Source organism: Myotis nattereri (assembly GCF_964212035.1).
Source record: "Myotis nattereri genome assembly, chromosome: Y".
Taxonomy (NCBI): domain Eukaryota; kingdom Metazoa; phylum Chordata; class Mammalia; order Chiroptera; family Vespertilionidae; genus Myotis; species Myotis nattereri.
The window spans coordinates 40,980,458-41,008,287 of record NC_138094.1 but is presented as its reverse complement, the minus strand read 5'-3'; the positions used below and the strand labels follow the sequence as shown (position 1 = coordinate 41,008,287).

The 27,830-nt window shown below is 41.6% G+C and overlaps 1 protein-coding gene and 1 pseudogene across 2 annotated transcripts in view; one reads left to right on the top strand and one right to left on the bottom strand.

Annotated features, from left to right (window-relative positions):
* Window positions 1-102: 102 nt before the first annotated feature.
* LOC308512180 (large ribosomal subunit protein uL13-like) lies at window positions 103-720 on the bottom strand (annotated as a pseudogene). The gene has a single exon. The product of its transcript is annotated as a large ribosomal subunit protein uL13-like (transcript).
* A 5,607-nt stretch (window positions 721-6,327) lies between these two features.
* The window catches only part of LOC308512202 (lysine-specific demethylase 6A-like), a 293,519-nt gene continuing 272,016 nt past the window's right edge, over window positions 6,328-27,830 (top strand). The window contains exons 1-2 of the mRNA XM_081081999.1: window positions 6,328-6,825; window positions 7,036-7,099. Coding sequence (XP_080938125.1) covers window positions 6,677-6,825; window positions 7,036-7,099 — 213 coding nt within the window. The 5' untranslated portion in view covers window positions 6,328-6,676. The remainder of the gene's footprint in view (window positions 6,826-7,035; window positions 7,100-27,830) is intronic.

Genomic DNA, 27,830 nt, shown 5'->3' with positions numbered 1-27,830 from the left:
TGTGGCCCCGAACAGCTCCTGGGGTTCCCCACATCCTAGGGCCGCGATGGAGGAAGGGCAGGCCAGGCCAAGCATGAGGAATAACAGTCAATTTTATTGGGCTCAGACCAGGAGTCCATGGGTCTTGAGGACCTCTGTAAATTCATTAATTTTCTTCTCCACGTTCTTTTTGGCCTGTTTCCATAGCCTCATGAGCTGCATTTTCTTGCGGTAATGGATCTTGGCCTTCTCCTTCCTCTTCTCCTCTAGGGTGGCTGTGACGGCCTGGTACTTCCAGCCAACCTCATGAGCCAGGCGCCCAAGGTAGGCAAACTTCTGGGTAGGCTTCAGATGCACAACCTTGAGGGCGGCGGGAACCACCATTCACTTTTTCTTGTCATAGGGCAGTGGGATCCTGTCAAACACCTTGAGGCGGTCCAAGGCGGACTGGCCTCGCTTGGTCTTGTGGGGCAGCATGCTTCGCACTGTCCGCCAAAAGATGCGGCTGAGGGCTCAGAAGTGGTAAGGACTGTGGGAGGGGTTGGTGTTCATCCGTTTGTGCAGGAAGGCCAGGTACTTCAACTTGTTTCTGTAGAAATTGCCAGAAATGTTGATGCCCTCACAGCACACAACCACCACCTTGCGGCCCAGCAGTACCTGCTTGGCCACGATGGCCGCCAGGCGGCCCAGGAGATGGCCTCGGCCATCAAGCACCAGGACCTGCCCCTCCGCCATCTTCGGCAGCCGCCTGGGAAAGGCATCAAAAGTTTTTTAGGCACCGACCCATGTCACTCAGATGGTTGGGCATGGTGCCATGCACTGAAACATTGCCTATTTAAGTCCTTTGCACTTGCCCGGGTTGAAGACTCAATCCTAATAGGGGGCATGGAAGAAGCAGCTAATCTGTTTGTTCTCATTTAGATGTTTCTCACTCTTACCTTTCCTCTGTTTAAAAAATCAAATTTAAAAGAAAAAACAGCTTTTTAGGCTTTTGAAGAGCTGTTGAGTTAGTTCTTAAATATTATATGTAATAGAGATGTAGATAAAAATTAAATACCTGCTTGCCCAGTTGGTGTAGCTCAGTGGTTGTGTTAACCAATGAATCCCAAGTCATGATTCCATACCTGGTTTGGTCAGAGCACATTGCCTGTGGGCTCAATCCCCAGTAGGGGTCATGTCGGCGCAGCTATCTTGATCTCATCCATGTTTGTTTCTCTCCCTTTTCCTCTCTGAAATCAATAAAAGTACATAAAAATAAATTATAGTAGGTCCTCAGGTTATGTCAGAGATCCATTCCTACAGTGTGACATAGTGCGAATCACTGTAAGTTGGAACCCATCTACATAAACACCTATGTCACTCACATGGAGCACATACACAGCAGTAATGAAGTGAAACAGTAAAAAAATTGAAAAGAAAGAGAACAATTCCTGATCTTTACTTGTGGCAAATAAATAATAAAAAAAGCACATATGTACATATGTCGGAATGACAGAATTTTTGTTTTATAAATACTATAACCACGAAACGACATACATTGAGTCCGATGTAACCCGAGGACTGCCTGTAATTACCTGCTTAATTTATTAATATTTGTTCGTCAACTGCAGGATGAATTTACTTGCTTTATTAACTTTATGTCCCATGAACAGGCAATAGTGCCTTGCATGTACTATGTGATTAAATATTTATTAAAAGAATGATACTGTTTGGCTCAGTGGATAGAGCATCGACCTGCGGACTGAAAGGTCCCAGGTTCGATTCCGGTCAAGGGGGCATGTACCTGGGTTGCAGGCACATCCCCAGTAGTAGATGTGCAGGAGGCAGCTGATCGATGTTTCTCTCTCATCGATGTTTCTAACTCACTGTCTCTCACCTTTCCTCTCTGTAAAAAATCAATAAGATATATTAAAAAAAGAAAAGAATGATACTGTTTGTTACAGGATTTTACAAAGTAAAGAACAGATCAGTCCTAGTAAAAATGTCCCAGGAATCTGTTTCTACCAAAAATAAAAGGTTTTTAAGCCTTGAGACTTAACAACAATAACTCTTTTTTTTTTTTTTAAAAAAAAAACACATTTTATTGATTTTTTACAGAGAGGAAGGGAGAGGAATAGAGAATTAGATACATCAACCAGCTGCCTCCTGCACACCCCCTACTGGAGATGTGCCCACAACCAAGGTACATGCCCTTGCCGGAATCGAACCCAGGACCCCTCAGCCCACAGGGCCGACGCTCTACCCACTGAGCCAAACCGGTCAGGGTAACTACAATAACTTTTAACATGTCTTAGGACTTCACTTCTTTGCTGAAACCTATCTTGTTTGTTTTTAAATGAGCAAAAACAATTAGGTTAGCCATTACACCTAATCTCTGCGTTAAAAGAGAATCAGATGTGAAATAACAAGCCCTATTAGAGTTGCTTAATTCTATTTCACTTTTACAGGGGATATGGAAAGACAGCACTTTAGAAGCCAATCTTGGTTATAACATTCTAAGGAGATTAGTTTCCTACCAGTTTTGACATCTGCAGGGATTAAAGCAGGATATAGCATGCTTTAATGTTAGATATTAATTACTAATATGTAGATAAAATTTCTACGACCATATTGGCACACCTTTTGCAAGCACTTTAAAAATAGTATTTTCACTGAGGCTTATAGTTTTAAAAAAATCCCTATATTAGGATATATGTTCACCCAAAAGAATGCTGCCTACCAGTAAAAAATAATTACTACAGCCCTGCCTGGTTTGGCTCAGTGGATAGAGTGTTGGCCTGCAGACTGAAGGATCCCAAGTTTGATCATGGTCAGGGGCATGTGCCTGGGTTGCGGGCTCGATCCCCAGTTGGGGGCGTGCAGGAGGCGGTCGATCAGTGATTCTCTGTCATAATTGTTTCTCTTCCTCTCTGAAATCAAAAAGTATTTTAAAAAAAGTAAAAAAAACAAAGCCAAGAATAATTACTACAAAAATTTCTTACTAAAATACAGATCCTTGGAAACTTTATCAGGAATTCAATTCCTGGTTATGTATGTATGCTAAACTTTCAGCATAGTCTAGTGAAAATAAAATACCTTTATTCTAACAGCAAAAATAAAAATGGATACTAAATCTATTAAATTTAAACCAAATGTACCTAGTAAAATATACTTGATGGCTAGTATTTTGTGGCAACTTTGGATGTGATTTTGTCAACTCTGGAAAAACTAGTAAAGGGTGATAACTGGAGGAGAAAAAAAGGTAATTTCAGCCGAGACCGGTTTGGCTCAGTGGATAGAGCGTCGGCCTGCGGACTGAAGGGTCCCGGGTTCGATTCCGGTTGGGGGCATGTACCTGGGTTGCGGGCATATCCCCAGTGGGGGATGTGCAGGAGGCAGCTGGTCGATGTTTCTCTCTCATCGATGTTTCTAACTCTCTATCTCCCTTCCTCTCTGTAAAAAATCAATAAAATATATTTAAAAAAAAAAAGCTAATTTCAGACAAATCATTAGTAATAACAAAAGAAAAGCTAGCCCTGGCCCAGTAGCTCAGTTGGTTAGAGTGCTGTCCTGATATACCAAGGTTGTGGGTTCCATCCCTGGTTAGGATACACACAATCAACCAATACATGCATAAATAAGTGAAACAAATCGATGTTTCTTTCCCTCCCCCCTTCCTCTTTGCCTAAAATAAAATTTTTAAAAATTTTTAATTGGAAAAGAAAGCTAACCACAATGTGGAGTTTCAAATATACCTGTTAAAAATTGAAAATGGCACAGCAAACACATTTGCAAATAAAATGGCAAAAATGTAACTGAAAAGATGAATTACATTGGTAAGTTTATCATCTCTTCTGTAAAAGTATATAAGACATTTACAAGCCTTGATTTTACAGTATTAATAAAGGTTATCAAATTCACAGATATATGTCTGAATAACTTAATGCCACTGTCAGATACAGCAGGAACAATTGTTGGCTCTGCTGCTCTGAGTTGTTCTGATCCTTTCATGAACCCTGCCCACTGTACTAATTGCTGGGAACTTAATCCAACCAGCACATCTTCAGATCCTCGGGCCTCAGTTTCCCATCCTGCTATTGGCACTGGTGTCAGAGTCAGCAGGATCAATTCTCAGCGGTGGGGCAGACGGAGAAGTCATGAGAGGTTGTGGGTGTATAAGAATTAGTCTATTGCAGAAGCCAGTGGCACAGCCAGTTTTACAAGTTTACTGAACATAAGAGTACTTTGGTGGTTTATCCCACCTTTAAAAGTAATGGTCCTTACTACAACTTTGTTTAGGAGTCTCCACCATCTGTGGAACCCTCACCTAACAAACAAAACATATAGTAACTACCTTTCTTATTTAGGCAGAAATAGCCCAGCAAAAGTGGTTGAGGGTGAGGGTGGAATCAAGAGTGTTTTGCCTCAGCATTAAAAGCATTGTCGGTAGCTCTAGTATGTTATGCTCAGTGATAGAGTGTTGGCCTGTGGACCAGAGTCCCAGGTTCAATTTCAGTCAAGGGCATGTACCTCCACTGTAGGCTCCTCCCACCCCACGCCCTGACCAGGGTGACTGCAGGAGGCAACCAATCCATGTGTTTCTCTCACAGGATGTTTCTCTCTTTCCCTGTCTCGTTCACACTCCCTAAAAACCAATAGAAAATAAAACCACGTTTAACATGCATAACTCAAAAAATTTTGGCATATGTGCATGTCCATGAACCCATCACCACAATCAAGATAATACAAATTCACCACCTCCAAAAGTGTACTCCAGAATAAAGTATTCCAGAATACTTTATTGCACTTTAATTTTAGATTTATAAATGCTGGCCTAGTCTTTTTTTTTTTTTTGAGGATGAAAAATCAAAGGCATTGTCTATGATCAAGAACTATTGCTTTTAATTCTTAGTAATGGCATGAGAAACTATGGTTTTTAAACAAGAAGGACCTTCCAGGCTCTTTTTACTTTTTTCCCAGTGTATTACAAACAGCTAACTATGTAAGTTACAAATTTGCTTAGATATTGTAAAAAGTGGGAAGCAGATGCATTGAAGTTAATTTTGATGATATACCTATTTCTGCCCTGACCATGCTAGGATTGTATGTTTGCAACCTGGACTATACACCATCTATGAAGGGAAACTGAAGCCTAGAACAGTGTCATCACTTGACTGAGGACACAGAGAAATACATAATTTTCCCATTAATGTATTTTTTTAAATAAAACAGGTGTCTTTTGCACCACTCTGTTCTCAGTGTCTGGTCCATAATACCTGATCAATTACTGTTTGTTGAACCCAACATATTATCTAATTTCATCAGTTAGCACTTCTCACATTCTTTGGCCTTGAACCACGTTACACTCTTACACTCCATAAGCCCTCCTTACACTCTATAAGCCACTATAGTAAGTTATTTGGGGTACTTAACAGTCTCTTGAGATCTATCAGTTTGTTTTATGTGTACATGGAATAGATCTCTAATATTTTTATTGATTTCAGTGAGGAATGGAGAGGAGAGAGGGAAACATCAATGATGAGGGAATCATTGATCGGCTGCCTTCTTTATGTACCACTACTGCAACTCTGGATTGGGTTCCCACCATAACTGAATCATGACCCCCTGGTTTATAGATTGACGCTCAACCACTGACCTACAAAGGTAGAGTATGATTTTGCTTATACACAAATCATTCTTTGTAGATAATTAAGTTGAAGAAGCCTAGGAATAAAGTTTGGAACAAAATGTTAGAAAAAAGGGGCGGGGAGTTGAGAGAGTTGTAAGTAATCCAGACGGTAAGAAGGACGTGAGCTTAAGTTTCAAGAACTTTCGCCTTCTGTTTCAGTGATTGAGAATGGGGCAGAGGGTAAAGGGAGAGTCAGCCACGGGCCCATTACTTTCAGAGGTGCTGAAGTATCAAATCTTTTGACAGCGTAGGTTCAGTACTATGCACTGTTTATTAGTAACGGTAACCAGGCCAGGTCCCGAGGCTTTTGCTACCACTGGTGCAGAGCAAGTAGAGGAGGTCCATGCGTTCTCGACCGCACTCGAGTCCTCTCCAGTATCTTTCTGATGTCATCCTTCCCCACAGCTTCCTTCTTTGTACATCTCTCGTGTCCGGTTACAGGACTACTTCCTTGGGCGAAGGTAAGTAGCAAAAAAATAACGACTTCGCTCATCTGGTGACTACCATTTAACGACAGACGTGTCCAACAACCAATTAGCACTCGCAGTTGCCAGTTCTCTGTACCCAGCTCAGTGGGCAGGACTCCGCCAGCTAGCAAGTTTAGTTGAACTACAGCTGACGTGAGTCAACAAAGGTCACGTGAGGCAAACCGGTCGCGTCAATTGGCAGCGCCTGGCTGCTTGGGACAGGGGAGGCATCACGGGAACTTTGGGTTCGCTCCTTGACACAATTACAACTTTGCGCTAGAGGTTTCGAAGTTTGTGATTCTACGAAATCCTCCCAGCACCGCTAGCTTCCGTCTGTTCTGGTGTCCCCGCCTATCCTGAGATGTGATCCGGTAGCCAAGGTTCGTGTTCGTAGCCTTTGCATCCTCTGCTTTCGCCATCACCTTGGGATTCATTTCGCCAAGATCCGCGGTGAAGGCCGTGGCAGTGTTAGTGTTAGTCTCACACGGCAAGGACGTTTTTTGAGAGCTACACTGAGGGTTGGCGAGTTTCAGAGGTAGAGTTTTAAATTTGTTGCTTTTCCATGAAATCCTGCGGAGTGACGCTTGTTACTGCCACCTCTTTCTGTGATGAGGGAAAGAAAATGGCGGCGGGAAAAATGAGCGGCGAGAGCAAGGAGGAGTCCTTAAGCCTGACAGCCGAAGAGGAAGAGGTACTCGGCGGATTGGACAGGTAAGGATCACCATCACTTCCTTAACCGGTTCTAGACAGGCTGGCGCCGCTTTACCAGGTAGCTGCAGTGCAACGTGGGTCGGGTGGCAACAGGGGGGTTATCTCAGCTTTCCGGCGTCAAATACCGGAACCTTGGGCTCCAGAAGAGTCTAGTAGTCAGTGGCTTTTATATAACCTTAACTAACGAGCTTCATGTACCTCTTTTCATAGCCGGCTCTTTGGGTTCGTGAGGCTTCAAGAAGATGGCGCCAGGACGAAGACCCTATTGGGCAAGGTAAGGAAACCGCGTGGGCCTTGTGTGTCTGCCCCTACTGCGGCTCCCGCGGCTCCCAAGGCTGGTTGTCACTCATTGCGACTGCAAAGGGAAAGCAATATTTTTGATCTTATTTCACTCTGGATAACTAGATTGAAACTCTATTATATACCTTGAGGGGCAGAGACAGCGCCGCTTTGGGGCTCCACAGTTATTTTAGTGTATTTTGTGTATCTGAAATATAGAAATCACAATGTGAGCTGCTTTAAATATTTCCACTTCTATTCTCTTCTCGCTCAGTGATTTTTTTTTTTTGGCTTCTGCCTGGGATGATTAATTTTAATCACTACACTTTTTAATGAGTTTCTTCTGTCCCTTTTCTCGGGTGAATTAAGCTACAGGTACTTTACAACTGTAAACAGTTCGGTTTTTTAACCAATATAGTAATCAGTTCGTGTCTGACTTAAACTTATGTGATTTGTTTACTTGTTTGCGGCTACCTGCCACACATATAATGCTTTGAGTGCTATTTTATTGAATTTATTTTTTTCCCTTGTGCCTTGTTTCTGATGGAGACCAGGTCTGGATTTTCTGTTTATGAGTGTGAAAAGTTCTGGCACTGCTATTTAGTTAATGGCTGCCCCTATCGGCCGTGGCCAAGATGGCGGGAAATAGTGGGAGGAGAAATGAAAGGGACAAGGGAAAAGATAAACAGGGACGTAGTAAATATAAGTAGACCTTACCTTCTGCCTGAGTACTTTGTTGGTGTTTCATAAAGATTGACCACTATTATTTATAAGTAGTATTCAGATATCTTTACAAGCTTCTCACCAGCATTTATAAATCTAAAATGTTCTCATTGCCCTGGATGATTTGGCTCAGTGGATAGTGTTGGCCTCTGGACTGAAGGGTCCCAGATTTGATGCTAGTCAAGGGCACATGCCCATTGTGGGCTCGATCCTCAGTAGGGAGCCTGCAGGAGGCAGCCGATCCATGATTCCCTCTTATCATGGATGTTTCTATCTCTCCCTTTCCCTTCCTCTCTGAAATCAATAAAGATATATGTATTTTTTTTTTTTTAAGAGAAAGAAAAGGAACTTCAAAGGGGCCTGGAGTACACTTTTGGAGGTGATGAATTTGTATTATCTTGATTGTGGTGATGGGTTCATGGATATGCACATATGCCAAAACTTTTTGAGTTATGCATGTTAAACGTGCAGTTTTATTTCATGTCAACTTTAATTCAGTAAAGATGGGGATGGGTAGAAGGGTAACATTTAGGAGGCAGAGATCTGAGAAATTTCTAGCATACTCCCCAGAATACTTTATTGCACTTTAATTTTTCAGTTAATGAGTCTAGACCTAAGCTGGTAAGAAATCATAAAAGTCTCAAAGCTAAGGGAAGTTAATCAAGTTAATTTATATTTCCATTTCACACAAAATATTCATAGTAGTTAAACAAAACATATTACCCTGTATCTTAAGAATTCTTTCAACCAGTATTTCTGTTTCTTTTTTTAAATGTATGTATATTTTAAGCTTTTATTTAATTGAATAAGCGAAAGTGGAAGGAAGATAAACATCAATTTGTTGTTTATCCATTTATGCATTCATTGGTTTTTTGTATATGTCCTGACCCAGGATTGAACCAAAACCTTGGCTATTGAGACAATGCTTTAACAAACTGAGTTAACTAGCCTAGGCTCTCTTTCCCTCACTCTTCAATCAATAAATAAAATTGGTTAAAAGAAAAAAAATACAGTATCATTTTTATTAACATTTCTTTAATGTAATGAGAGAGATCTGAGAAATCTGTCTCAAGAAACTATTGCTAAAATGCCTATTGTTGTTTATTTTGAAGTATCTTTATCAATTATTTTTTGTTGTTAATTCCCACCTGAGAACATTTTTTTCATTGACTTTTAGAGAGAGTGGGAGAGGGGGATGGGGAGAGAGAGAGAGAGAGAGAGAGAGCGAGAGAGAGAGAGAGAGAGAAAGATATCGGAGAAACACATCGATTGGTTCCTTCCAGGACATGCAACCCAGGTACAGTACATGTGTTTGGAAATCTGAACTTGAGACCCTTTGGAGCTGGAGCCAATTCTCTACTGAGAACACTATCTAGGGCTCTTTATCAATTTTTAGTTTGATCTAGGTATAATTTGTTATTGAAACTTTTTTCTTTCCTTTTTTTTTCCAATCCTCATCTTAGGATATATTTTTCATGATGGGAGAGAGGGAAGAGGGAAAAAAACCAAAACATTGATATGAGAGAGAAACATGCAACAGTTGCCTTCCACATATTTACCACAAAAACCTAGGCATGTGCCCTGACCAGTAATTGAGCCACACAACCATTTTGGTGTACCAGATACACTCCAACCGAGTCACACTGTACAGGACTGCCCTGGGGATAACTTTAGAATAGGTGGTGGTTAAATCTTTTTGGTTAATGGAAGTATTTTAAAATATATTAAAGCATGCATTTTTCTAAATAATATTCTAAATATTACATGGAGAAAACTTACTTTCTTAAAGTGTTTTTTTTTTTTTAATCACTCACCCACCCTCCCCTTTCCCTTTCTTGAAGTGGTTTTTATACCGTAATATTTGGTGATTTTAAAGATAATTTTGATATATATATATATATATATATATATATATTATATATATATATTTTCTGTTTATAAACATATACTCCTTTTCAGTTAAGAAGGTTGCGTTCAAGTGACTATAGAAATAATGTCATATTGATAACCTGAAGTGCCCCAAGGTTTTTCCCCTGGGGTCATGTCTTATGATGCCCAAGAATGAGCTCTGCAGACCAGAAGATTTAAGCAAAGTGTGGAAGATTTAATTACAAGTTGATTCAGACTCCCTTCATGGGGAGAGGTGGCCCAATCATGGGCTGCCCATTGAAGCCTTTTAGTCCAGAAGTATATAGTTTCTGCATTTTTGGTTCCTGTGATTAGGCTGGCTCAAACTGCTGTGTCTGCCTTTACCTGTGTTCCATCTGTTTTGTTTCCCTCTGGACCCCTGCCCTGCATGTTTCAAGTTAACCCTCTCAATATTCTGTTACTTGGAAATTAAGTCTTTAATTTGTGATTAAAAAGGGTATTTTCTTGTTAGGAAAGTTGTCTTCTAAACAACATGGTTTTATTGTTTACATATTATTGGACAAGGTCTTAAAGTAGATATTACATGGGATTGTTATAAAAAATTTTTTTTAAATTAAATATTGTTCAGATTATTACAGTTGTTCCTCTTTTTCCCCCCCATAACTCCCCTCCACCCAGTTCCCACCCCACTCTTTGCCCTTACCCCGCCAACCACTGTTGTCATCCATAGGTGTACAATTTTTGTCCAGTCTCTTCCCGCACCCCCACACCCCTTCCCCTCCCCGAGAATAGTCAGTCCACTCTCTTTCTATGCCCCTGATTCTATTATAATCACCAGTTTATTCTGTTCATCAGATTACTTATTCACTTGATTTTTAGATTCACTTGTTGATAGATGTGTATTTGTTGTTCATAATTTGTATCTTTATCTTTCTCTTCTTCCTCTTCTTAAAGGATACCTTTCAGCATTTCATATAATACTGGTTTGGTGGTGGTGAACTCCTTTAGCTTTTTCTTATCTGTGAAGCTCTTTATCTGACCTTCAATTCTGAATGATAGCATTGCTGGGTAAAGTTATCTTGGATGTAGGTTCTTGCTGTTCATCACTTTGAATATTTCTTGCAACTCCCTTCTGGCCTGCAAAGTTTCTGTTGAGAAATCAGCTGACAGACGTATGGGTACTCCCTTGTATGTAACTAACTGTTTTTCTCTTGCTGCTTTTAAGATTCTCTCTTTGTCTTTTGCCCTTGGCATTTTAATTATGATGTGTGTTGGTGTGGTCGTCTTTGGATTCCTTTTGTTTGGAGTTCTCTGTGCATCCTGGACTTGTAAGTCTATTTCTTTCACCAGGTGGGAGAAGTTTTCTGTCATTATTTCTTCAAATAGGTTTTCAATATCTTGCTCTCTCTCTTCTTCTGGCACCCCTATAATTCTGATGTTGGTACACTTGAAGTTGTCTCAGAGGTTCCTTACACCACCTTCATATTTTTGGATTGTTTTTTCTTTTTGTTTTTCTGGTTGGGTGATTTTTGCTTCTTCGTATTTGAAATCTTTGACTTGATTCTTGCGATACTCTAGTCTGCTGTTGGAACTCTGCATAATATCCTTCATTTCAGTCAGTGTATGCTTAATTTCTAGTTGGTCCTTTTTCATAGCCTTGAGGTTCTCACTAGATTTCTTGAGGGTCTCACTAAATTTATCGGTGGTCTCACTAGATTTCTTGATGGTCTTACTAAAATTTATTTTTGGTTTCTAGAAAATTTTTGAAAAACCTTACAAGTGTGGTTTTGAACTCTATATCCAGTAGTTTGCTTTCCTCCATTTCTGTCATTTGTGACCTCTTTGTCTCCGTATTTTTTATGCTTCCCTGTGTTGATAGAGTGGCTTTCTGTGTTAGGTGTCCTATAGGGCCCAGTGGTTCAGCCTCCCCAATTACCTGAGGTAGACACTCTTGGTGCACCCCTTTGTGGGCTTTATGCACAGTCTTGTTGTAGTTAAGCCTTGATTGTTGTAGGTATCACTGAGAGGAATTGACCTTCAGGCCAATTGGCTGTGAGATTCAGCTGTGTCTGCAGTGGGAGAACTTCTGAGCTGGAGACACCCTTATGGGGCAAGACTTGCTTCAGTGGGGCTTTGGTGCTCACTGAGTCTGCCCCTGAGCGTGTCCCTAATGGACCTGAGGAGTTGTAATCTGGATGGTCCCACTCTGACCACTGGGTCCACCGGCTCTTGGATCTAAGGAGGTGCTAATTTAGCCTCTGCCTGAGGCTACCCAGCAGTAGCAATGGAGAGATTCCTCTTCTTTGTTTGGGGTTTGGAGGTGCCCAGATGAGGCCCAGCAGTGAAGCAGTGCAAGCTGCTCTGGGGCCTTGGGCCTTCTCTTGGAAGTTCTGGGTCTGTCTGGCCCAGCTGCAGTTTGTTAGGTAATTTTCAGATTGCGAAGGGCTGAAAATGCAAAAGGGCATTCATATGCAAAAGCCTCTGCTGCAGCTTGGGTGGGGCGGAGTCTCAGGGAATCAACAGGGCGGCGCAAACAGCTATGGCTGATTCTCAGCCCTGCCCTAAGGGGCCCCGTGTCTCAGTGTCCCTGATTCTCAGCCCTGCCCTAAGGGGCCCCGTGTCTCAGTGTCCCGGTATCGCTGCAAGCACCTCTGAGAGAAAGCCGCCCTCGAGTTCTGCCGGATGCCAGACAGTCCAGTTTCTCCCTGAATGAGTCTGGGTCCCCAGAGACTCACCCGGAACTGGAGTTCAGAACAGTCGGGAGCTTGGGACTCCCTCCCGATTGAAAAAGACAACCCTGTCCTCAGCTGCCAGCCCTTTTCCATGTGTGCCGCATCCTCAGTTGCCAGCCCTTTCAGCGTGCGCCTCCGTACCTCTGCACTTTACCTCCGCACCTCCTCTGAGTCTCAGTGTGCTTTTCTCTTTCCTTCCTTTTCGAATTTCCTCTCAGCCAGCCTTCCTGTGGTTCTGGATGATGTGCATTTTGTCTTTTAGTTGTATTTTTGAAGTGGTTGTGCGAGGCAGCAATTTCCGGTATTTACCTATGCCGACATCTTGGTTTCTCTCCTGGTTTTTTCTTTTAGTTTCTCAAACACACTTGCTCCTCGTACCTCAGGAGGTGACTAACATCCAGCATCTCAGTGCATGCTCCCGGCCCTTGTCAGGGGCGTACGGGAGGCAACCAATCGATGTGTCTCTATCACATTGGTGTTTCTCTCAGTCTGCTAGGTTCTCCTAAATTTTGATACAATACTGATCATAAAGATTGGAAAGGTTATAAAAAGTGTTTTCTTATCTGAGAACACAATTCAGAACTTTCAGGTTATAAACAGTCACTTTCAAGTTTCAGTTTAAAAATAATTAAATGGGTCTATATAATCAAATAAAATGACTAAGGAGCCATAGCCAGGTGACTCAGTTGGTTGGATTATTGTTTCATACACCAAGAGGTTGTGGTTTTGATTCCTGGTCAAGGAACATACCTAGGTTGTGTTTACATAAGAAACATTCAAACTGCCGAAACCGGTTTGGCTCAGTGGATAGAGTGTCGGCATGCAGACTGAAAGGTCCCAGGTTCGATTCCGATCAAGGGCGTGTACCTGGGTTGCGGGCACATCCCCAGTAGGAGATGTGCAGGAGGCAGCTGATCGATGTTTCTCTCTCATCGATGTTTCTAACTATCTCTCTCCCTTCCTCTCTGTAAAAAATCAATAAAATATATTTAAAAAAAGAAAAAAAAAGAAACATTCAAACTTGTAAATAATGTTTGTGAGTTTATTTGAGCCAAACTGTTGACAGTTGTCGAGAAGCAGAATCTCAAGGCATTGAGACAACACTCCAAAGAATGGATGTTTTTCACCTATTTTTATAAATTAGTATCAAAGGAGGAGACAAAAGTGGGTTACATGAAATCTATTGTTGATAGATTAGGGAGGTGGGAGAGAGCAAAGTGGGGGAAAACCTGGGATTATTCGATAAAAAGTAAAATGATAGAGACATGCTTCTTTTGCATAGATGGGTATAGGATAGTTTACAGCCAACAATTAACAAGATTACAATAACAATGAAGGAATTTGTTGTCTTTACCCTGGTGCCTGGCACATTGTTTGTGCCCTGAGGGGTTTGGAAAAAGGCAAGTTACAAGTTACCCTGACATTCCAAAGGTATGTAATGTAAATGCAAAAAGACAGTAAGTTCAGTTAAGATAAAAATTGATCTTTGTCAGCCTAGTACATGACTACCAACTCACTATAAATTGCTTTGTAATTTAAAAAGTCTTAATTTCAGACCATCATTTGTGGTTACATTTAGGTCTTAGTCTTCAAGGCCACCATGCCGGCCTTTCCTAAACTTGTCAGGTTATCATGTGGCCCTTTCTGTCTACAGTTGTAGGTTTCCTCCCAATCATGTGCATGGGAGTCAACTGATTGGTGTTTCTTTCTGATATCTCTCTCTCTTCTTCCTTCTCTTTAAAAGTCAATATACATATCCTCAGGTAAGGAGTAAAAGAAAAAAGACTAAGGAAATTTGTTGTCATTTAATGTACTGAGTAAAACTTTTACCAGGTGTGAATTTTTGTAACTTAGATGATAAAAATAAAGCTTCACTCTAAACCAAAATGAAGTTTAGTGTTTGGTAGACTATAAAGTTAATGTAAATATTTTTTCAGATATAGATTATAAGATTTTTCATTTTGATGTTTGTTTTTTGTGATGCTTTAAGCTCTTTGCAACTGATGCTAAGTGAACAATACTAATTTTGTCAAATGAGGTATCCAGAGAGCTAATTTGTGTTAAGGGAACCATAATACTGTTTGAAATGACAAATTAAGTCCTGTTATGCATATGTATTTGTAGACTGTTAAGGGAATTTAGTTAATGATTGGCATATTTTATGACCTCAGATTGAGGCTTAGGAGTTGAAACAGTAAATCAGAGCAATAAGGAGGAAGAATAATTTGCCCTCTAACCTTTTTAGTTCTTGCTGAGACCTGCCCTGTAATAAAAGACAAAATAACATGAGAAAAAGAGTTTATGACATGTACATACCTTCTATTTACATAGGAAATACCCAGGAAAATTGGGTAAGTTTTCCAAGTGGCTTAAGCCTTATCTTAAATGCTATTTCCAGCTTTAGGCAAATAAATAAATAAATAAATAAATAAATAAATAAATAAATAAAAAGGTTTTGGGCTTGGAAGCTGGTTAAGGGAAATCATAGTAAATGTGGGTAAGATTGTTATACAAATTTAAGTTTGGGGCCTTTTCCATTGATGAGAATTTCTTGTGATTTACAGTAACTGTCATCTTTCTGGTTAAATAGAGTCAACCTAGCAAAAGGAGTTTTCCCTTTAAATGTAAAAGACCCTTACAAAAGGGCAATTGCTACTCATTTTTAAGAAATTGTGTGTACAAGCCTCTCAAAAGTAATCAGTTCAGCCCTGGCAGGTGTGGCTTGGTTGGAGCATCCTTCTGTACACTAAAAGGTCTAGGGTTCCATTTCTGGTCAGGCAACACACTGGGGTGCGGGCACGTGGAACGCAACCTATCCATGTTTCTCACATCATTGTTGTTTCTGTCTTTTTATCTTCCTTTCTCTAAAACAAATTAAAATAACAGATTTATTTTTTAAAAAATTAATCATTTCAAAATAATCCTGTAAAATATGGAAAATGCCCCAAACTTAAATTTGCAGTTATAAAAGGACAACTGCTACTCCTTTTTCAGAGATTCTCTTGTGTTTACAAGCCTCTCAAAAGTAATCAGTTCAGAATAATCCTATGCCTAAGAGCCATAGTGTGGGATGGCACAGTGTGCTACCTATCTAGCTACATATATATAAAAAGCCAGCGACCAGAATGCCATAAGGACTGGTTGCTATGATGCCCGCTGTGGCCTGCAAACCACCCAGTGGGCGGGGTGGGGGGGCTGGCTGGCCAGCCAACCTCCTGCAGCCCCTCCCCCTGACCAGCCCCACCCCTGATTGCTCTCCCCCTCCACAGATAGGGGGCGGGGCCAGCGGCTAACCTTCTACAAACCCTACCCCCCACTTGGACCCACCACAGATCGGATCTCCTACCCTGATCAGGGGCAGGGCCAGCCAGCCAACCGCCTGCGGTCCCTCCCCCTGTCCCTGTCTCTGATGGGCTCCCACACACCATCCCAATTGGCCCGTGGCCCGTCCCCCCAGCCAGCTCTACCCCTAATCAGCCCCCAAACCCCACTAAATTGGGGGCAGGGCCCACTGGCCATTTGCTCTCAGCCCCTCTCCCCAGCCGGCTCAGCCCTGATTGGGTCCTGATTGGGTCCCAGTTGGGTCCCGATTAGGGTGGGCTGGTCAGTCAACCTCCTGCCGTCTTCTCTTCCTGAAAGGCCTCGCCCCAATCTGCCTGGATCTGGCCAGACCCAACATGCACAAATTTGTGCACTGGCCGGCCAACCTCCATTTTATCATATTGTGCTTGTAGAACCCTAAGTGATATAAGACAAAGACAAGGATTAGGGCATCAGTGTAGGAGGAAGCATGAAGTACTTCAAAAGTTTCTCATAAAGACTTGTTTAACAAATTAAAGTTTGAATAGCTTTCTCTTCTGTTCCTCCCTGATTTCATTTTCTAGTAATACTTATGCTTTTGCTTCTTTTATTGAGATCTTGGAAATAAGTATTCATTGGTCTCTATAATACATTCTCTGATAGATATTTGACAAGATACTCCAGAATCTACACCAATAATAGACAAATATGTAAATTGACCGTACCTTCGTGACCACACAGCCAATAAGTAGGAAATATGCAAATCAGTGGGACAAAGATGGCAGCAGCCACAGAGGCAGCCGGAATGGGCAGGAGGCTTGGGTTGCCCCCAGCGACGGAGGAAGCCAAGCTTCCCGCCCGCCTGGGCCTGCTGCCGAAGGAGGGGTCTGTGGGCAGCAGCCACGGAGCAGGCCAGAGCAAGCTGGAGGCCTGGTCGCCCAGGCTGGCCGCCGAGGGAGGGACCTGCAAATGGCCCTCAGCCCCTCATCCAGGCTGTCCACACCACCATCAGGGTCAGGGTCTCCGCTGATGGGGTGTGACCAGCCTGAAAGTGGCCCTCAGCCCCTCACCCAGCTGGCCAGGCACCCCAGCGGGATCCCCACCTTGATCCGGTACACCCTTCAGGGCAAACCAGTCAGCCCCCACCCATGCACCAGGCCTCTATACTAATAAAAGGGTAATATGCTAATTAGACTGGGAGACCTTCCAGGAGATCTTCCGGATGTTCTTCTGTACAAAGCCATGGTGGCGGTGCCGAGGTAGAAGTGGTTAGGGGCCAAGAGGGGAAGGCAGTTGTGGGTGATCAGGCTGGTGATGGGGGGGGCAATGGGGGTGAGCAGGCTGGCAGGGGGGGGCAATTGGGGAGAGCAGGCCATCAGTGGGGGTCAATCAGGTTGGCGAGGGGAGGCACTTGGGGGTGAGCAGGCCGGTGGGGAGGGCAGGTGGGGGCAATCTTGCCGGCTGGGGGGGGGCAGTAGGGGGCGAGCAGGCCAGCAGGCAGAGTGGTTAGGGACAATCAGGCAGGCAGGCAGGTGAGCGGTTAGGAGTCAGCAGTGCTGGATTGCATGAGAGTGCAGGCTGGGCTGACGGATACACACACACACACACACACACACACACCCATTAATTTTGCGCACTGGGCCACTAGTATTTTTATTTTTTTTAAATTTTGTTTTATGCTTAAAGTATTACAAAGAGTATTACATATGTCTCCTTCTCCCCCCCACCCCCCACCCCCCTTGATGGGCCACTAGTATTTAATAATGGCCATATTGGAGAGAAAGATTCTGGTGAGAAGACCATTTAAAATTCTTACTCTGTGTATTACTGGGCTATTTTATATTACTTTTCTTTCTTTTAATGAGCATACATTAGCTTTAAAATAATATATATTTTGATAGTGGTTCTATAGTGACTACAGAAGATTTTAGCTAGATGGTCATAATTATAAATATTTGAATAGCAGATTGTAGCTCCTCTGAGTATATTATTTAGCAATGGACTTACTGAGTCATAAGCAAATATAATCTGCTTAAATCTTGAAGAATCACCTGTGTTTTACATTTTTTATTTTTTTACAGAGTTTCAGTTATGTCAGTTTGTTAAAGTTTGTTCACATCTATTATGTTTTTACCAATTCTTTGTCTAAATTTTATCTGGTAGTGATACTGGAATGTTTAGATTCTTTAATTGTTGAATTGTTACTGTTTTTCAAATGTGTTTTTTTATTGCCCTAACCGGTTTGGCTCAGTGGATAGAGGATTCGTCTGTGGACTGAAGGGTCCCAGGTTCGATTCTGGTCAAGGGCATGTACCTTGGTTGCAGGCACATCCCCAGTTGGGGCTGTGCAGGAGGCAGCTGATCGATGTTTCTCTCTCATTGATGTTTCTAACCCTCTATCCCTCTCCCTTCCTCTCTGTAAAAAAAACAATAAAATATTTTAAAAAATACATAGATTTATTTATTGATTGATTTCAGAGAGGAAGGGAGAGGGAGAGAGATAGAAACTTCAATGATAAGAGAAAACCATTGATGACTGCCTACTGCATGCCCCTACTGGGGATGCAGCCCACAACCTGAGCATATGCCCTTGATTGGAATTGAACCTGGGACCCTTCAGTTTGCAGGCCAACGTCTACCCACTGAGCAAAACCAGCTGAGGAGAATTGTTAATTTTTATGTTACCTTGATGTCACATTATAGGACACTTGCACATATATTGAGAAATTATGCTTTCCTGATGGATTTTTTTGTCATTGTAAAAGGTATTACGTTTTTTCTGTTACTATCATTTTTTAATAAAATTAATTAACTCTTAATTAATTTCTTTTACAATACACAAAATAAATCTATTCCCAGATTGTAGTACAAAATAATTAACCATTTACATGCAATAAACATTAATATTTCAAGAAAAAAGATTATAAGAATAATAATATTACCAAAACTGTACTAACAGTATAATGCAAAAGTTGTAGGATTGCCGGAACCGGTTTGGCTCAGTGGACAGAGCGTTGGCCTGTGGACTGAAAGGTCCCAGGTTCGATTCCGGTCAAGGGCATGTACCTGGGTTGCGGGCACATCCCCAGTAGGAGATGTGCAGGAGGCAGCTGATCGATGTTTCTGTCTCATCGATGTTTCTAACTCTCTCTCTCCCTTCTTCTCTGTAAAAAATCAATAAAATATATTTTAAAAAAAAAAGTTGTAGGATATTTTAGAAATCTGAAGCCTTAACCGGTTTGGCTCAGTGGATAGAGCGTCTGCCTGCGGACTGAAGGGTCCCAGGTTTGATTCTGGTCAAGTGCATGTACCTTGGTTGCTGGCACATCCCCAGTAGGGGTTGTGCAGGAGGCAGCTGATCAATGTTTCTCTCTCATTGATGTTTCTAACTCTCTATCCCTCTCCCTTCCTCTCTGTAAAAAACCAATAAAATATATTTTAAAAAAAGATATATTTAAAAAAACCTGCAAATAACAGGATTACTTCTATTATATTCTAAAATATTTCTTTTCTCTGGCTCTAATTTGTTATCAGTTTATGTTGTTCATTATATTCCACATTTGATTGAGATCATGTGATATTTATCTTTCTCCAACTGGCTTATTTCGCTTAGCATAATGTTCTATAGTTCCGTCCATGCTGTTGCAAATGGTAAAAGTTCCTTCTTTTTTAGTGATGTAGTATTCCATTGTGTAGATGTACCACAGTTTTCTAATCCACTCATCCGCTGATGGGCATCTGCCTAAGTTTTATCCAAATCTTAGCTATGGTAAATTGTGCTGCTATGAACATAGGGGTACTTATATCCTTTCTGATTGGTGCTTTTGATTCCTTGAAGCATCTAGAAGTAGTATTCCTAGAAGTAGGATGACAGGGTTAAATGGGAGTTCCTTTTTTAATTTTTGAGGAAACTCCATACTGTTTTCTATAGAGGTTGCACCAGCCTGCATTCCCACCAGCAGTGCAAGAGGGTTCCTTTTCTCTGCATCCTCACCAACACTAGTTGCTTGTTGATTTATTGATAATAGCCATTCTGACAGGTTTGAGATGGTACCTAGTTTTGATTTGCATCTCTTGGGTGATTAGTGACTTTGAGCATGTTTTCATATATCTGGGCCTTCTGTATTTCCTCTTTTGAAAGTGTCTATTTAGATCCTTTGTCTATTTTTTGATCGATTGTTTATCTTCCTTTTGTTAAATTGTATTAGTTCCCTGAAAATTTTGGAAATTAAAAGCTTCTCAGAGATCACATTGGCAAATGTGTTCTCCCATTCAGTGGGCTTTCTTGTTTGGTTGATAGTTTCTTTTGCTATGCAGAAACTTTTTATTTTGATGTAGTCCCATTTGTTTATTTTCTTCTTAGTTTCCTTTGCCCTCGAAGCTGTATCGGTAAAGATATTGCTACAATATAGGTCTGGCATTTTGCTGTCAATGGATTCTTCTAAGATTTTTATGGTTTTCCTTAAATTCTTTATCCATTTTGAGTTCATTTTTGTGTATGGTGTAAGTTGGTGGTCTAGTTTCATTTTTTTTTTTTTTGCATATATTTGTCTAGTTTTCCCAACACTATTTATTGAAGAGACTATCTTGACTCCCTTGCATGCACTTGCCTCCTTTGTCAAATACGAATTGAGCATAATGGCTTGGGTCGATTTCTGGATTCTCTGTTCTGTTCCATTGATCTATATGCCTGTTCTTGTGCTACTACCAGACAGTTTTGAGAACAGTGGCTTTGTAATATAGCTTGATTTCTGGTATTGTGATCCCTCCAACTTTGTTCTTTTCTCAAGATTGCTGCAACTATTCGGGGTCTCTCTATTCCATATGAGTTTTTGGTGAGTTTTTCTAGGTCTGTGCAATATTCCGTTTGTATCTTACTGGAGATTTCATTGAATCTGTAGATTGCTTTGGGTAGTATGGATATTTTAATAATGTTGATTCTACTGATCTTGGAGCATAATATATACTTGCCTTTTTTATGTCTTCCTCTATCTCTTTTTTCAGTGTGCTGTAGTTTACTGAGTACAGGTTCTTAGCTAAGGTTTTTCCTAGGTATCTTAATCTTTTTATTGCAAAAAATGGGATTTTGTTTTTAGTGTCTCTTTCTGTGAGTTCATTATTGATATATAAAAACGCCATAGATTTCTGGGTTTAATTTTGTATCCTGCTACATTGCTGAATTCATTTGTTAAGTCTGGTAATTTTTTTAATGAAGTTTTTGGGGTTTTCTATGTACAGTCTCATGCCGTCTGCGAATAATGACAGTTCTTTTCCAGTTAGGATGCCTTTTATTTCTTCTTATCTGATCACTATGGCTAGCATTTCCAGTATATATCAAGTAGGAGTGGTGAGAGTGGGTATCCCTGTCTTGTTCCTGTTCTTAGAGGAAATCAGTTTAGTTTTTGCCTGTTGAGTATGATGTTGGCTGTAGGTTTGTCATATATGGTCTTTGTCATGTTGAGATATGCTCCCTCTATTCCCACTTTGCTGAGAGTTTTTATCAAAAATAGATGTTGGATTTTGTTGGATGCTTTTTCTGGTCTATTCATATGATCATGTGATTTTTGTCTTTCAGTTTCATTATGTGATGTATCATAGTTACTGACTTGGGAATATTATGCCAGCCTTACATCCCTGGAAATTTTTTTTCTATATTTACGTGTTCCTATATTGGCTGCACTTACGTTTTCTACATGTAGAGCTCAGAAGGCAGACACCCCAAGTTTCCTGGGCTGTCATTCCTTCACGTGACATGTAGCCTCTCAGGCTTTTATCCTCTTGTTGGATTGACACCTTTAGTATTATGTAGTGACCTTTTTGTTTCTTGTGATGGTCTTCATTTTAAGGTCTATTTTGTCCGATATTAGTATTGCTACTCCAGCTTTATTTTTCTTTTCTATTTGCATGGAAAATTTTTTTACATTCCTTCACTCTCATCCTGTGTGTGTCTTTTGTTTTGAGGCCAGTCTCTTGTAGAAAGCATATAGTTGGGTCATATTTTTGTATTCATTCAGCTGCGTACTCCTTTTGATTGGAGCATTTAATTCATTTACATTTAGGGTTATTATTGAGAGGTACTTACTTATAGCCATTTTAATTCTGTATGGCTAGGTTTCTCTCTCTTTTTTTTCTTCTCAGCAATCCGTTTAGCATTTCTTGTAATACTGACTTGGTGGTGATGGTGGTCTTTAGCCTTTTTTTTTTTTTTTTTTGGTCTGGGAAGCTCTTTGTCTATTTTGAGTGTTAGCCTTGCTGGATATAGTAATCTTGGTCTCAGATCCTTGCTTTTCATTACCTTGAGTACTTCATGACATTCCCTTCTGGCCTGTAGAGTTTCTGATGAGAAATCAGGTGCCAGCATTATGAGAATTCCTTTGTAGAAAACAATTTTCTCTTGCTGCCTTTTAGTTTGTTTTTAATTTTTGGCATTTTTAAAAATATATATATTTTATTGATTTTTTACAGAGAGGAAGGGAGAGGGATAGAGAGTTAGAAACATTGATGAGAGAGAAACATCGATCAGCTGTCTCCTGCACACCCCCTACTGGGGATGTGTCTGCAACCAAGGATTGGGGCCAGCTTGACAGGTTGAACCGGGCTGGGTAGGGAGATGGGAATTGAGAAAAGAAAGAAAGACAGGAGAGCGGGATCGGGAGGACTACAGCTCAATTGAGGAACTGCAGCAAGTTTATTAACTACGCAATGCCTTTTATACACAAGACACTGAATAGGAGGTCTGTCAAGAGGAATGTATTCTTTGTTCCTCTAATCTCTAAGGGAGAGATAGAGCAGAAGGACAAATTCTCGGTACAGCAAATCTCAGTAAATAGTTACAGACTTCTTGGTAAGCCATGAAAGGCTGTTCTCATTCTACAAAGGTTGCTCTCATTCCACTGATAACCACCATCCAAACAAGTCTGGGAAAACTGTGTGGGTAAGGGTGCCAGCCTTGCTAGCCCCTTCAGGTGCAAGGACCATGTCAGCTTACACCCATTCTCCAGCAGATCCCCCTTCTTTGTTTTTTAGGCAAAGTTCATGTAGTCCTATTTGCAGGGATCGGATGCTGGATCCGATGGTTCGGAAGCAGACTGGAAGTAAACAGAGAGTAATGAGAGCAAGGATAACAACAATTAATAGAGACCAAATAAAAGACTGTAATCCATGAAAGGACATAAGGCTTTGAATTTCATTAAAAATATTCTGTGCTACTTTGCTAGGAGGCAACAGAGCAGAACCTGCATCATTAATAGCTTGAATCTCTCCATGTAATCTACTGATATCTAAAGTAAAGTTAGTCTGATCCCAAACTCCTAACAGGTGGTTGCGAACTCGATCCCAATGCCAGATAGTACCATTATATATCTTAGGGGTGACACAAATCCAATCAAACTCAGTATGACACCGAAGGGTAGAACTCACTTTCAAGCTGTGCATTTGATCTCCTGTAAGGAGCACAGCTTCTTCTAGTGCATTGAGCCTTTGTTCTATTTTCTTATCTATGAGCTCTTGAGCTCCTAAGGCGTCCGAAACATTCTTCGCCAAGCCATCCACAAAATGAGCTGTGTGTATTTCTTGGGTTAAAGCTATGGCTGCAGTAGTGGCAGTAGCAATGAGGGAGACTAGAGCCACGAGACCAGCAATAAGCACTCCGATGAACCTCTTAGGTCGGCTTAGCAAATCATTCAGTTCTCTTAATACCTGGGAGCCTGTATCCCTGTACCAAGGTCCAGTAGTATTAACTGGGAGCATGACAAAGGAAGGCTGATGTAATACAACCACCTCATAACCAAAGTTGTATCTAGACACACAGTTAGACAAGTTGCAATGAGTACAAGAAATTGTATACAAGTTGCCCTTAAATACAATATCTACAATTCCAATAAGGAGAAGGTAAGGAGGAGGTACACAAGCAGTAAGACCTGAACAGCCAAAATTGACAGCATGGCTAGAAACAAAGTCTCAGCAGTTCGTTGTGCTCCTTGGCGAACCACCCTGGCCTCGGCCTCCATTGTCAGCTTCTTCAACTGTCCTCAAGTTGGTGGAGATGTCCTCCGCGTCGTCCGTGATCTCCGTGGCGGCACGGGCGCTAGTGGACCGATTCGTAGCCTGTTGAATGGTGGAGTGAGTTCTTGTTCCACTTCGTCCTCTATCTTGACCTTGAAAGGGCCGACATAGCGGCTGGGGATCCAACGGGGCTCAGAGTCCCCTTCAGGAAATACACAAACCGACCCCCGAGCCCATATCAGAACAGGGTCGGGGCCATGCCATTGTCCTGTAAGTAAGTCTTTCCACTGTACCCAAGGGTGGGATCTGGACAGGGAGGACCCCTGTCGCTCTGCAGCGGTTTTGCCCTGAGCATCACCATTTAAAAAATTAAGGGAATAAAGAGCTCTGTTAAGTAAGTTAGCAGGGGTATCTACATACTCCCTCTTCGTTATTTTTTTCAGTTTGCCTTTTTAAAGTCTGATGATCTCGCTCAACTATTCCCTGCCCTTGAGGATTGTATGGGATGCCTGTTTTATGCTGGATTTGAAAAGTAGCACAAAACTTCTGGAATACCGTACTTGTGTAGGCTGGACTATTGTCAGTTTTAATGGTATGGGGGATGCCTAGGAAAGTAAAAGCTTGTAAACAGTGAGCAATAATAACATGTTTAGCAGCTTCTTCTGTACGAGGGGATGTAAAAATAAAACCAGGAAAAGTGTCAATAGAAACATGGACATAAGCTTGTTTTCCGAAAGATGGAACATGGGTTACATCCATCTGCCATAATTGGCCTGGTTTGTAGCTTCTCGGATTGACTCCTTCTGTGGGAGGAATGAATGTGGTTAGAGGGCATTGAGGACAGAGTTTAACAATTTGCTGAACCTGTTCCTTTGTGATTTGAAACTGCTGATGTAGGCCAGTGGCATTTTGATGATGGAGAGAATGTGAGGCTTTGGCTGTATCTAAAGGAGATAATGTTAGATAGGCAGTTTTAGTAAGTTGATCAGCATAAGTATTTCCCGCAGAGAGAGATCCAGGTAAATCTGTATGAGCTCATATATGGCCAAATAAACAAGGTTGAGAATGTTTCCTGAGTAAAGCTTGAACCTGTAGTAAGAGAATAATCACTTCGGATCGGTCAGTGTCGTGTAAATTTGCAGTTTCTAAGTGAATCATAATATTTACAATATAACGAGAGTCTGAGTAAAGGTTAAAAGATTGAGTGGAAAGTTTGCATAACGTTTGATGTACTGCTTCGAGCTCCACGCTCCACGCGTTGTGCTGAAGTGTGGTTAGTCTGAAAAACAAAGGGTTGGTTATTGATAACTAGGGCAGCTGTGCCATTACTAGAACCATCAATGAACACCAGAACTGTATGAGAAATTGGTTGAGTCTTGACTACCTTGGGGAAAATAAAGGAATGCTCTGTAAAAAATTGTATGAGTTTATTAGATGGGTAATGAGAGTCTACTGTACTGTGATAGCCTAGGAATGAAAGAGGCCATTTATCATCCATATGAAATAGCCATTGCCTTTGTTGAGCCTTATAGGGTACCCCAATGGTATGGGGCTCTTGACCAAAAAGTTCCAGAGATCTGAGACGTCCTTCAAAAATAAGATCTGCTACTGCTTCTGAGTAAGGATAAATTACCTTTTTCGGGGAGGAGTGTGGATGAATCCACTCCAAAGGTCCCTGTTGCCATAAGAGGCCAGTAGGATATACTGGCATAGCCAATACTCATAGCCATGGCTGTGAGTAATCAATTTTTTTGTACAAATTTTTTCCTTAAGGCTGCTTCTGTGTGGCAGATAGCCTTGCGAGCTGCAGGAGTAAGCTGACGAGGGGAGAGCGGGTTGCTATCCCCACGAAGAATATCAAATAAAGGTTTAAAGTCATTAGTAGTTATGCCTAAAGTTGGCCTAATCCAGTTGACATCCCTAAAAATTTTTGAAAATCATTTAAAGTCTCTAGCTTGTCGATTCTGAGTTGAATCTTCCGAGGACGAATTTTTCTTCCTTCTATGATATGTCCAAGATATAGGTAAGGGTCTTGTCTTTGAACTTTTTCAGGTGCAATAATTAATCCAGATTTAAGAAGAGCCTGTTGTAAGTCATCATACATTTGTTCTAATTGACATTAGGGGTCCTCAAACTTTTTAAACAGGGGGCCAGTTCACTGTCCCTCAGACCGTTGGAGGGCCAGACCATAGTTTAAAAAAAAAACTATGAACAAATTCCTATGCACACTGCACATATCTTATTTTGAAGTAAAAAAACAAAACGGGAACAAATACAATATTTGTATTTGCATGTGGCCCGTGGGGCCGTCGTTTAAGGGACCCCTCCCGTAGAGTGAGCTAAAAGGATGTCATCCATATAGTGTATGATATAAGCCTGCGGATGTTTCTCTCGAACTCTGCAAATTGCCTAACAAACTTTTGACACAGGGTAGGGCTATTAGCCATTCCCTGAGGCAGTACCTTCCAATGATAGCAGTGCATGGATTCCTGAAAATTAGTAGATGGGACACTGAATGCAAATTGTTTGCAATCAGAGGGATCCAGAGGAATAGTGAAAAAACAATCCTTTAAATCTAGTACTAATAGCTTCATCCCATTAGGGATTGCTACAGAGGAAGGGAGACCAGAGTATAAAGGTCCCATAATTTCCATAGTTTTGTTTATTGCCCTTAAATCCTGTAAAAGGCGCCAATTTCCTGATTTCCTTTTTATGATAAAAATAGGAGTATTCCAAGGACTGATAGTCTCTTCTATATGCCCTAGCTGGAGTTGTTCCTGTACCAACTCATGAGCAGCTTGTATTTTTCTTTGGAAAGGGGCCACTGCTCTACCCATACAGGGTCATCTGACTTCCAAGATATCTTGTCAGCTGTGTGGATAACAGGAGAAACAATGACCCCCCCCCCCCCCCCCTAAAAATTTCCCTGAGCTGGGGTAGTAAAAAGGGCAACACCCAGGGCAGACAGAATGTCTCGTCCCCATAAATTCACGGGGATCCCTGGCAAGATATATGGCCGAAATAACCCAGAGTGACCTTCATTGTCTTGCCACTTTAACATTTGTGAACTCTGTAAAGGAGAGTTGGTCTGACCTATTCCTTGAAGTTGTGTCATAGCTTCTCAGTAGGGCCACTGTTTAGGCCAGTGAGCTAAGCTTATGACAGAAATATCTGCTCCTGTATCTAAAATCCCTGTAAATCTTTTCCCTTGTATAAGTAAAGTTCTCTCAGGTCTTGCATGAGAAATAGCTTGTACCCAATATGCCTTGTCCGAGGAGCCAAAACCCCTGGCCCCCCGAGACTCTGTGAAAAGTAGATTGCCTGTGGCAGGCAGAGGGAGCAAAATCAGTTGAGCAATTTTCATGTCTGAGGTGATGATGATGATATCTCTGGGGGCAGAGACCATAATTTTAATTTCCCCCTCATAATCTGCATCAATTACTCCTGGAAAAATTTGTAATCCTTTCATAGTTAAGCTGCTTCTACCTAATAAAAGGCCAAACATCCCTGTAGGAGTAGGTCCATACACTCCTGTAGGGATGGCCTGCGGTCCCAATTCTGGAGTTAATACATATCGCCCTATGGATCCAAGGTCCAACCGGCACTTCCGGGGGTTGCTTGGAATAACTCTTGTATCAGTTTTGCTCCCTGGGGCAGACTGGGTGCTGTGCAGCCAGCTGGCCTTGAGATGGCACAAGGACAGGAGGGTAAACAGACAATGCCCCTATTATTTGCCAGGGCTGGGCTGGCCCATACTGAGCACAGGCTGTTTTTAACTCCGTCAGGATTTTAAAAGGAAGCGGGTCATAAGTACGCTTACGCTGTCCCGTGTTAGGGTTCACCTGTTCCATAACGGGGAAGGCGTGAATGCTCAATTCCTCACCACACTTTCGTGCCTCTTGCAAAGCCATCTGGAGAGGGGAAAGTGGAACTGGTGCTGCACAAGGCAGCGGAGAGTGGTGGAAACGGCCCCCGCGGCTTCTCTTTTTCTTGCCAAGAAGCTTTAATGCTTCTAAAAAGTGTTATAACACATCCTCCATATCACTACCCTCTTCAGTTCCAGCAGAAAAATATTCTTCCTCCTCCTTTGCCTGAACA